Source organism: Tasmannia lanceolata, unplaced genomic scaffold (assembly GCF_043159265.1).
Source record: "Tasmannia lanceolata isolate RefF3 unplaced genomic scaffold, GAP_Taslan_0.1 ptg000018l, whole genome shotgun sequence".
Classification (NCBI taxonomy): domain Eukaryota; kingdom Viridiplantae; phylum Streptophyta; class Magnoliopsida; order Canellales; family Winteraceae; genus Tasmannia; species Tasmannia lanceolata.
The window spans coordinates 68,107,090-68,119,639 of record NW_027518695.1 but is presented as its reverse complement, the minus strand read 5'-3'; the positions used below and the strand labels follow the sequence as shown (position 1 = coordinate 68,119,639).

Here is a 12,550-nt window from a genome sequence, read left to right as displayed (position 1 = left end):
GGTAATGGTGGGAATGGTGGTGGGGATAATGGAATATATAATGGTAATGGTGGGAATGGTGGTGGGAATAATGGAATATATAATGGTAATGGTGAGAATGGTGGTGGGGATAATGGAATATATAATGGTAATGGTGGGAATGGTGGTGGGGATAATGGAATGTATAATGGTAATGGTGGGAATGGTGGTGGGGATAATGGAATATATAATGGTAATGGTGGGAATGGTGGTGGGAATAATGGAATATATAATGGTAATGGTGGGAATGGTGGTGGGAATAATGGAATATATAATGGTAATGGAGATAATGGTGTTATTTTAAAGGGAAAAATGAAGTTGGTGGAAATGGTAGAGAAAGTTAAGTCATGCTAATGGTGAGTCCCACTTTGTGGGTTCCGCACAAGCGGGTCCCACATCAGCGGGTCCCACACAAGCAGGTCCCACACAAACGGGTCCCACACCAGCGGGTCCCATATCAGCGGGTCCCACACAAACGGGTCCCACACTAGCGGGTCCCACACAAACGGGTCCCACACCAGTGGGTCCCACATTCTCTTTTGCTCGGATTCTCATGAATAACCCTTCTCAATATTCAACAGAAAAATACGAAACATGGCGGAAACGACCAAAAATATTTAGAAATGTAACAAACGGACGCGGAAAGGAAAGACATTGGAAAACCGATGGAAAAAACCTAATTTCTTAAGGCAGAGCAAAATGGGGTGTCTACACGTCCAAGCATAGCGAACTTGGGTCCGGTCAAAATGGGGTGTCTACACGTGGGAACATCCAACGATGGTTCCAAATTATATATAGTGTTAATGTCCTCACTACCATATTTTATAATGGCACTACTCACCGTATTTTGATGATCGCACTCCTCACTTTATTAAAATGTACGGTATGGCCCGTACCATAGGATGATCCAAATCGTCCATTAGATGGGCCACTGCCTACATAGGTTGTGCCCCAAAAATAATTTTCATAGGTTGATCCGAACCCTCCGATCTATAGAGGGTTATAGGTTGTTCCAAACCGTCTATTTGATGGAACACAACATCAATAGGTTGTGCCCATAAAATCATTTCCATAGGTTGATCCTAGCCCTCCAATCGATATAGGCTGATCCTAGCCCTCCAATCGATAGAGGTTTCCATAATTGTTGTTCTTCTTCAGGTGCCCGGAATCCGTCAATATTTTGCAAGTGTCCTGCACGCGTAATATAAAGTAGTTCTTTCGTCATTGTCATATGTCTTTACCTTTTCTGCGTAGTTCTTTTCCGTAATTGTCATAGACAGGTACCCTGAGTCAGTACTTTTCGTATGTAGATTACAATTTTACCCTCAAATAATTTCTCATAGAGATAAATGTTACATATCAGCAAAGGGGTTAATGGTAAAAGAGTAATGTTGACGTGTAAATCTCACATAAAAAGAAAAGAAATTCCTTTTTTCTCTAGCTATATATATAAATAAATAAATAAATAAATAAAAATAAATAAATAAATAAATATATATATATATATATATATATATGAGGAAAGTGTTGGTGAGCTTAAGCTCACCAAACTTACAGGGAGCTTAAGTGCCCAATCACATTGGGGCCTACTTTGTTAGGATGATCCAAAGCATTCATTTAAAAGGCCCTTATATAGATGAGGTGTGTACCAAAAATCAGCTCCATAGGATCATCCTAACCCATCCATTTGTTGAGGTCAAAATGGACAGACATTATTTGTCCACAAATCTGCCCATTTTTGTCCTCCACAAATTGAGGGGTTAGGATGATCCTATGGAGCTGATTTTTGGTACACACCCTATCAATGATAGGGCCTTGCAAATGAATGGTTTGGATCACCACAGAAAATGTGGGACCCATGTGATTGGGGCGCTTAAGCTCACCATAAGTTTGGTGAGCTTAAGCTCACCGACACTTTCCTCTCTCTCTCTCTCTCTCTCTCTCTCTCTATATATATATATATATATAATTCTTCTTGAATTTCTAAGAATGATGCATTTTTTCTCACTCTCTCTTCCCTCTCTCTCTTTTTCTCTCTCTCTCTACACACACCAGTAATGACTCCCAATATCCTCGACCTCCTCTTTTTCCTGCCGTAATAAGAGTTGTTTCGATTGCAGGAATTTTCAAGAAAAGTTTGGAAAGGAACATTATTTCTAAATGTTCCTACTTTTTTTACATACTAAAATGTGTTACTTGAAACATTCCTATTCAATTTTTACTTGAGGGGCCTTCAATTTATAGGGGTGCAACTCAAGTTGATTTTTGGGCATTCAAGATAAGCTTTTACCTTAAAATTGGGTCAGGTTCGGGTTGATTCCTATTCATTTTTTAGCCAAAGCTCAACCTAACCCGACCCAAGTTGCACCCACATCAATTTATGATAATGTCACTAACAATTAACCCTAATCATATCATTTCCCTCTAAATCATGGGAAGAAGAAATTTTCTCAAGAAAAATAATTTTCCATCAAAAAATTCCAATCCAAACAGGGTTACCAACTTACCATCAAAACCCAATACCCTCTCTTTGCCCTTTGCGTCTCTTCCCCACGCGGGCCGTGGTTCTAATGGTGGACACAATGGATGCACCGTGGTGATCAACCTATTAGCAATGTTGGATTAAATTGATCGAACGGTCAAGATCATTTTATGATCATATGAATGGCCCCACCACTGAAACAAGTAGAGCCAAGACTTTCATTTCTGTAGTCCCTCGAGCTACACAAACAACTCAACTAAAGACTCCACCAAATTAGACCGAGCTAAGCCACACAATCAAATAAACGTGGTCCTCACAGAAACGCAAAAGGAATAAAATACACATAGTTACTCGAAATGGCACGGGCAAAGCCCACTTTGGCTTGTGTGGTCTGAGATATTAGAGAAGGTAATGATTGAGACGTAGGGGCATTTTAGTAAAGGCAAGTAATATATTTTCCTCCCTTTCTACCACTTTCCACCCCACTATTGTATTTATGAGCACTCTTATTTAGAGTAGAAGGGGTGGCTAGGGAAGAAAATGCGGGAATACATCTTTCCATAGTATATTCAGTTTGGTATGGTGAGAGCGAGGGGGGTGAGTTTCACGTGAGAACACCCAAAACGCTGATAATTTATTTATTTATTTTTTTAGAAAAATCTCTTGCTCCCATTAGCATGGTTTTAAATATCAATTAAAATCCAAAATTTCGAAATTTCAAATTTCGGTAAGCACCGAAACCGAAATTGGGAATACCCGAAATGGTACTTTATTTCCGAAATTTCAACAAAAAAATCTTTTTTTTATAATATTTTCCTGAAATTTCAACCAAAATTTGGTATTAAATATTATATTATTTTTAATTGGTGTATCAGATTTCGGCTGAAATTACGGTTTCGGTGAGGACCGAAACCGCATTCCGAAACCAAAGTTTGAAACCATGCCCATTAGTAAAGTGAAAAACTACAACCAGCACTAGTAATGTATACATTATGAAAATAAAAGATAAAAAAATATTTTAAACTATTTTGGAATGAAAAATGCAAAATTTTACAATGACAAGCTTTAATATAAGAAGTGCATGAGACACCTAATCAGGGCCCATCCCAAATGATGTTAGCATGATCGGACCCGTCATGGTAATGACATGATTTGAGAATATCATATTTATCGGTTGATCTTAAATGTCTAATTGATTAATTTAGAAATGGACAATTCAGATGGAAAGAGCAATGGCCCATGTTCAAATTTTATGATCGAATAAAAGGCTGGAAACCTTCTATAATCTGTCTGGAACATGGAATGTTAAAGAATCTCATTCCCCCTTGCACAAACACCCGTTTTTCATCAAGTCAATGGACGATGAGCGGGTAGCAAGGTGCTTCAGATGGGTAAAGGATAGGGAGGAGGGCATGAAGAAGTTGGAGTCTATGATTTCGAGGAGGCATTCATTTCAGTCACAGGTTCCAACGGAAGAGGAGGCTTTGGTAAACGGAATTGATGAAGAAGTATTTACTATGAAAATTGAATCTCTACTACTAGATCTGCAGGTATGTTCTAGATATTGCTGAAGTTTATAGCTGTAGGAGGTTGGAACAGGTTTTTTGTAAGTGCTTAAAAGAACTGTTTTTTGGGGTTAAGGTAGGTGTGCCTTTTGTGGGCACCCCTTTGGGGCCCAAAGTACATAGATGTGACAGGGACTCCTTGTCCCTTTGGTTTGTAGGTTCTCTCTCTCTCTCTCTCTCTCTCTCTCTCTCTCTCTATATATATATATATATATATATATATATATATAGAGAGAGAGAGAGAGAGAGAGAGAGAGAACGAACGGTTCCTACACGTGTGTAGATAAACTCTCTACACATTAGTAACCTCTTAAGCCCCTTTTAACAACAGCCTTTGGATCACTTTGATCTCAACCGTTTATGTTTGAGAAAATTAGGGCGTCGACCAAAACCAACGAGTGAAGGAAAAAACCCATCTTCGTCGTCTCCTTCACTCGCTGGTTTTGAGGAGAAACCAGCGATATAGCAAAAAAAAAAAACGGAAAATCCAAAAGCCTTCTTCCGTCCCGCATCTCCTTCTACGGATATCATCCCCCTCCCGCAGGTAAGGATGTCTCTACACTTTCTTTCCTTTTCTCTTTTATTTTGTGACCTAAAATGTGGGTTTTCTACCATTTTCTTCCATTCTATCCGTTGGAAAAGGGGTTATGGTTTCTTTTTCTTGTTTTTTAGCTTCGGTGGGAGGGAAAGATGAGCTTCAAAATTCAAGAAATCTAGATTATTGGAAGGGGTTACGGTTCCTTACAGTTTTTCCTCACTTCTCACCCTCTACCCATTCTCTCCACTTGACAAACCCTCTACCCATTCTCTCTACTTGACAAACTAATTTATCATAAAAATAAAAAACATGGCCTAAATTTGAAGTGGATTATTGGAATTCTGTATTATTGGAAAAGGGGTTAGGTTAGGGTTCCTTACTGTTTTTTGTTGGAAAATCCTGAAAAACAAGGAAATAAAAACTCCATTAAAAACTAGTTAATATCACAGGTAATATTTGATTTTATAGATTTAGGGTTCTTCTGTTGATTTAAAGCTATGGTTGGAAAAGGGGTTATGGCATTCTCTCCACTTGACAAACCCTCTACCCATTCTCTCCACTTGTCAAACGAATTTATCATAAAAATAAAAAAACATGGCCTAAATTTGAAGTGGATTATTTGTTTAGGGCATAGTTGGCAACCATGGAACAAATCATGGAATATTTGTTTAAATAATGTAAGGGAGGCAAAGAGGTGGGAGAGAAATAGAGAGATTTTGGAGGGGTGGTGAATGAGGAGAGCATGAGAAAGGGAAGGAAAATTGGGAAAACAAAAAATCCAATTTTTATTGTAAACAAGGAGTTTTTTTTCTTCTTTGTTTATCAACCCTATCACATGCTCTCACTCACGGCCCTTTTTTGTGGGTTTCAAAGAGGATTTTTTGTGAACATCATTTACTGGATTTTCTGTGACATTTGAAGTGGAAATATGGGATATGTTCTGATTGTGTTTCCATGACCGCAATGAAACCTTATTTAATTTCAAATTATTGTGATTTTATTGATATTGTTATTCATTTGTTAATAGCTGAGAGGTTTAAGGATACCTAACCAATTCTTCTTCATTCTGAGGATGTTTGGCATGATCTGAAGTTATCGATGTTTAATACGTCATCCTTGATTCCCTGAATTTTTCTTTATATATACGTAACCAATTCTTTTACTTATGATGAAATCCATGATTTTTTGTGCAGATAGTTAAGATTAATCAATGGCGTCGTCTACCGAGAGTGATGGTAGTTCAACTGTGGTGAATTGTGAGTGTCAAACGAAAGCCTGTATCAGAATAACTAAGTCAGATAAGAATGGCAACCGAGGACGGCCCTACTACACATGTGGATTCGTTGTAAGTAAACATTCAATACGTTTCAATACGTGTGATTTTATTTCTTGACCAAATTTCAAATCCCTAAAGCTCATACAACACACAGGAACTTGGCATCAAGAAGTGTGAGTATTTCCGTTGGTGTCAAAATGATGTTGATGACAACGAATTTCGTTTGAGGAGGGATAACATGATTGCAAATCAACGTCTGCAAAGGTTGGAGAGCGAGGTTGCCGAATTGAAGGTGTTGGTGCAATAGGGACGTGAAGCCGTTAAAGTGGTGGAAAGGTTGGAGAGCGAGGTTGCCGAATTGAAGGTGTTGGTGCAACAGGGACGTGAAGCCATTAAAGTGGTCGAAAGGTTGGATAACAAGGTTGCTCAATTGAAGGTGTGGTGCAACAGGGACGTGAAGCCGTTAAAGTGGTTGAGAATGAAACTGGGTGGATTAAAGTTATGGGTGTTGTGGTTTTTTTCCTTATTGTTTTTTTTAATCAATGTAGCACTAAGTGAGGTGGGAAGAATGAAAGAGTCTCAATCATATTGTAACAGACATCATCTCTTGTAATGCTTTGCTTGTAGAGTTGTAAGCTTCATATACTTTCGCCATGGTTGCACTTGTAAATGCTTTAACCACAGTCCAATGCTTTGAGCCTTGAGCAGATTATATGTGTTTCCTATTTTATGGAACCTCCCAAATGAGAACAAAAACTCATATCAGATAGCACACCTCCCAGCTAAGAGTGAGAGCCAAGGCCTGACTTTTTTGGTATAAGGATGTCTATACCAAAAATCTTGAAGATGTTCAAAGGCAAAGAGCCTTATGATAATGATGGGGATCATGGTCTTTGCAATCAACATGATCTTGACCGTTCATCTAATTGTCTTTAACCGAGATTTTCTACACCTTTGTTATTTCTTTTTATAGAAAATTTTTAGGCCCTGTACATGAAAAACATTTCTTAGGCCATGTTTGGCAACCGTGAAATTATTTTCCATGAAATATTATGAAATATTAGACAAGTAGGGTGGGAGAATAAGAATGAGAGGCTAGGAATGAATGGGGTGATTGTGAGAAGTGGCTGAAAAATAGGAAAAAAAATAAAACGTATATTGAATGGAGTGTTTTTTCCCCCTTGTCTTTCAGCCTTCCCAATACCCTCGCCCATAGCCTCTCAGGTCTACCCCTCTCTTGCCTTCACTCAACGGTTGGAAAAAAAATCTTTGGGCTGAGAAATGATGGTATCCAAATTTTCTACGATTGCTTGCTTCTTTGATCTACAAATGAAAACAGATGGGCCCCACCGAGTCCAAGTTTTGCCATGCCAATTCAATCAAAAACTCCATTAATTCTCCAAGTTAGACTCATAGATCAATTCATACAACAAATTTGATTTTTCAACGTTCTTAAAAATCAGAGACTTCTCAAAACGTTCAAATTGAACTACAGAAATTTCAGTAGCCTCACTAGCCCCACAAATCGTTAAGTCCAAAAAGTTTGACAGTTGCAATTCCCAACATTCTTCAAAATAAGAAATCCTCACATATCTCGAATCAAAATACTCGAATAAGTAACAAGGAAATAAAAACAGGTAAAGAAGGACCAAAATAGTAACAAGGAATGCAAAACTTAAGAGCAGCACCAAGGGACTAAGGAGTGGAGATTAAAATTGGTTTGGCTGTTACATTGTGTATTAAATAAAGAGACCACCAGTTACATATTCTTCACCTGTTAGATATAACATTGTTCTTCACAAAACCACCAGTTACATTACAACATTGTTCTTCACATAGGCACATAACAAACATTGTTCTTCACAGACATCACATTAAGGACGTGAAAAATGCTACCAAAACTCCCACAGCTACCATACATGTCTACAAGGTCTGTTCCTATGGTGCACCCATTCCTCTCCCTCCTAGGCTCCAAATATGGATGACAGTCTTCGTTCACCAATTTTCTTGCTCTTCTACTGACCTGCATCCAAGTGACTGTTCAAATGATAAAAAAAAAAGAAGACACCAAGTGACTATTCAAATGATAAATAAATAACTAAAAGATGACACCAATTATGCGAGATGAAGCCAATGTAAATGATGATTGTCAACACTTAGTCTACTCCAATGGTGATCCTCTTCCTTGTCCTCGCCCACTCTATTTCCTTCCTCTTCAACCTCCGTTGTAGGCATCTATATGAGAAACGTATTATAAATCTTGCACATTGAAAAAATTCATTCCAAACACATTGAGATATATATATACTAAGCAAGAATAAAAACCTTGAGTATGTTTTTGCACGTGGTCGCATAATGGCCTCTTCCTCCACATTTTTTTTACACGTCCTTTGCTGCTTGGGTTGAGATTGAGAGGCCTCTACTAGATTTAAACCTTGTAGCATTTTTCGGCCGACCCTTGGTTCTCACAACTCGAGGGTCGCGAATACATATCTCGGGTGTTTCGTTAGGATAGTTGGACTGTACTTGACTGCCACTGCTTTCCAAGATAGTTGGACTGCTTTCCTTGCCTTTCTTTGCTTGGTCGCATTCCGTCAACCACACATTTAACTCTTCTTCCATCTTCTTCAAAATACTCTTCTTTCTCGGGTGTTCATCTAGTACTTTTTGAACCCTTGATGTAATGCACCATCTCTCAAATGGAGTTACATCGTCACTATCTCCTATGATTGTAGATGCCAAACCATTCACTTGATATCTCGCCCCAATTGTGCACCTATTTAAGAGATATCGCTCCAGAATAGAACCTAAACGCCTCATATCCATTATGCGAAGTATGTGTCTGGATAGAATCCCTGTGGTCTCAAACATCGCACACTCACATGTAGCATTAACACCTTCAGATACATCATATATAACCTTGTAACTCTTCCATTCCTCCTCATTACGCATTCTTACCTTGTATTCAGTGATGTTCCCATTCTCACACTCCATGTCCTCCCAACAATCAATACTAGCTAGAAATTGAAGTTTGAACAAGTCAAAAAAATTTCTAGTATAACACTTTGCAGCATCTGCTTCCAATGTGCTCTTTGTCTTCAATACTGCATGTGATGATTTAGTCCTCCAATCCTCTTCAGCTTCCTTTCTCCGCCGATCCACAAGTGCCTTCTCATATTGTACCACGAATTCTTGTAAAGTGGTACTTTGGTTAACAAATCCATCGAAGAAAGCATTTATGCTTTCGCTACGTGCACTTGAAGTCATTCCAGCTGTGAATGTGTCTCTGAAATAAGCAGGAACCCAGTGCATTCGTAAATCCCACATCTTACATAACCAATGTTTTTCATCTAAATTATATTTCTCCACCAAAGGTCCCCATTCCTTCTCACTGTCGGTTTTATATTTCCTATAAAATCAATGGTTGTATTCTTTATAAAACTGACTACTTTCATCTCGCATGCGTGGAACATGCTCAACTAGATGCCTACTAATATGCTAAGAGCAAAAGCGATGGTGTGTATTTGGCAAAACACGCCTAATTACGTTTCTCATCGCCCCATCCATATCAGTTATTATACACCCTGGAGCTTTGTCAAACATGCATTTTAATCACTGGCGAAACAACCAAGTGAATGTCTCCTCCGTCTCATCTGCTAGGAGGGCACAACCAAAAAGTGTAGACTGTCTGTGGTGGTTTACACCGGTAAATGGTGCAAACGGCATTCTATACCTATTCGTCATATAAGTGACGTCAAAAACAATTACGTCGCTAAAGGTTAGGTACGCTTCCCTGGCCCTCGAATCTGCCCAAAACATCGATCTCAGGTTTCCATCAACATCTATCTCCATGGCAAACTCAAAATCAGGATCTTCTGCCCTTTTTTGTTGGAACTGATTAGCTACTGTGGCAGCTTCTCGTCCCATATTGTTGGCCCTCTGTGCTCTCAAATGAGACGACACCTGATCTGGTGTGAGAGCACTAGATGAACCATCGTTGGAAGCATTAATTGCCCTTGCAATGCCAGTAGGCCCAAACCCATCACTGTGCACTTTATGCATCAAGTTCCTGCATGAGGATTTCTTATGTAATGTATTATGTTAATGGTGCAACTGTGTCTTCAATGGAGATGTAAGATCATGGCAATGTTCGTCCACAAAAATTCTAACTTCCCACTTCTCCTCTTTTGTGAAATTGATATCCATCTTTCTCTCGCAACCCTCTCTTATTTCACGACGCCGTTTCACATCCTTCCCAATCTGTCTCTTATCATTAGGATTTCTCAATCCCTCTTTATCACATACGTAACTCTTCCTTATAGGTTCACCTGTTTTTATGGACCTATTGGTCCTGCCTTTTCGAATTCCAAAACCTGTAGTCAACGCATATGAGTTATAGAATGCATACACATCTTCACAATTATCAAAAAGTTGGCCTTCAAACGGTTTGCTAGCTAAAACACTCCCTGCATTATCCTTACTAGGCGTTTCTGAGGTACCAGATCCACCCTCGTCATTATCCACCCAACCTAGAGGAACCTGCAGTTCCTCTTCATCACCCATTTCTAATCTATTTCCCTTATCAACACATAACCTATCGGCTTGCGACAATGTATCATCACCCATAATTAATCTCTTTTCATCAACCTCCACAATAGACAGCCCCAACAGATCCATATACTCTAAAGGCAGATGAAAAAACCTGAAGATGCAAGTGATCAACCATACAAACGCAAAATACATCAGATCGAGATAAACATATAACTTCAAAATTTAGAAAATTGCAAATTGATGAGAGATGTAAGTAAATAGAAACCTGAAAGATGAATCTCACACCAAAAACCACCATCATAAGAAATCAAAAACCAAGAAGTGTCTATAGTAGCTACTTATAGAAAGCATTGGTTCATCTACAACTCATGTGAAACCCTAATTGTGTAATTTAGGGGGATTTGGTTAGGCCCTAACCAAATCCCCCTAAAATACACAACAACACATAAAAAAACCAACATCACAGCCCAAAAATCATTTGCAATCAATATAAGTGGAGAAAGGATTAGGGCAGATGGGAGGAGGAGAGATCTGGGAGCGCATGAATGGGTAGAGGGTGAGAAGTGGCTAAAAAACAAGGAAAAAATAAAACCTGGATTGAATGGTGTTCCGGTAAACGTACGTGTGAAGGCCACTTGTTTTGTGATAAATTTAATTTTCTGCAAAGCTTTACCATACCCCAAAATTGTCCGACACTAGCGCATGTTTGGAAACAATGAAAATAAAATTCATGAAATATATTTGTGCATGCAAGGTAAGAGAAGGGTAGAGAAGGCTTGTGAGAGAGAGACTTGAAAGGGCCGTGAGTGAGAGCATGTGATAGGGTTGATAAACAAAGAAGAAAAAAAACTCCCTGTTTACAAGAAAAATTGGATTTTTTGTTTTCCCAATTTTCCTTCCCTTTCTCATGTTCTCCTCATTCACCACCCCTCCAAAATCTCTCTATTTCTCTCCCACCTCTTTGACTCCCTTACATTATTTAAACAAATATTCCATGATTTTTTCCATGGTTGCCAACTATGCCCTAAACAAATAATCCACTTCAAATTTAGGCCATGTTTTTTTATTTTTAAGATAAATTAGTTTGTCAAGTGGAGAGAATGGGTAGAGGGTGAGAAGTGAGGAAAAACAGTAAGGGACCGTAACCCATTCCAATAATCTAGATTTCTTGAATTTTGAAACCCATCTTCCCCTCCCACCGAAGCTAAAAAAAAAAGAAAAAGAAACCATAACCCCTTTTCCAACGGATAGAATGGAAGAAAATGGTAGAAAACCCACATTTTAGGTCACAAAATAAAAGAGAAAAGGAAAGAAAGTGTAGAGACACCCTTACCTGCGGGAGGGGGATGATATCCGTAGAAGGAGATGCGGGACGGAAGAAGGCTTTTGGATTTTCCATTTTTTTTTTTTTTTGCTATATCGTTGGTTTCTCCTCAAAACCAGCGAGTGAAGGAGACGACGAAGATGGGTTTTTTCCTTCACTCGTTGGTTTTGGTCGACGCCCTAATTTTCTCAAACATACACGGTTGAGATCAAAGTGATCCAAAGGCTGTTGCTAAAAGGGGCTAAAGAGGTTACTAATGTGTAGAGAGTTTATCTACACACATGTGTAGGAACCGTTTTCTCATATATATATATATATATATTATTTTATTTTCAAAATTTTTTTTATGATCGAATGGTTACAAATGTATACATCTTCATGTGGGAGATGTGGGAAGGATCAGGATCAAATTAACATCATTTGGGTGTGCCAAGGCTTCTCATGCTTTCTCACCCTAATGTCTTTGGTCCGCGGTCTAGGAATGATGGAATGTGCTGATTTTCACATTATATCATGTATAAGACAATTAAGGGCCCTACATATCCAAAATATTTTTTTTGGAAATCTACGGCCTTTTGTGAAAATTGCTTCTAAAAATCCATAGCCTTTGTGACTACGACCATATTCTATCCCTCTGACAAGGCCCGGAACCACATATTACCCTGAGGTAATGGTCCAGAATTAGAAGCCACATATCGACTTGTAGCACATGTCCAAAATAAAAAACCATGTGGAACAGGAACATGCATGTACCAACGCATAATCCCCAACTGGCAAGGTTAAGATCATACCCATC

At 38.7% G+C, this 12,550-nt stretch overlaps 1 protein-coding gene and 1 long non-coding RNA gene across 2 annotated transcripts; one reads left to right on the top strand and one right to left on the bottom strand.

The window, feature by feature from the left end:
* The first annotated feature begins 4,326 nt into the window (after positions 1-4,326).
* LOC143849334 (uncharacterized) lies at positions 4,327-6,562 on the top strand. The gene is made up of 3 exons (XR_013235647.1): positions 4,327-4,609; positions 5,797-5,948; positions 6,034-6,562. It is a non-coding gene; the product is annotated as an uncharacterized LOC143849334 (long non-coding RNA).
* A 2,929-nt stretch (positions 6,563-9,491) lies between these two features.
* LOC143850648 (protein FAR1-RELATED SEQUENCE 5-like) lies at positions 9,492-10,556 on the bottom strand. Its single transcript, XM_077359867.1, has 2 exons — positions 10,057-10,556; positions 9,492-9,948 (listed from the first exon to the last, which is right to left on the bottom strand). Exons 1-2 carry the CDS (start codon positions 10,554-10,556, stop codon positions 9,492-9,494), a joined length of 957 nt encoding a protein of 318 aa, XP_077215982.1.
* Positions 10,557-12,550: the final 1,994 nt, after the last annotated feature.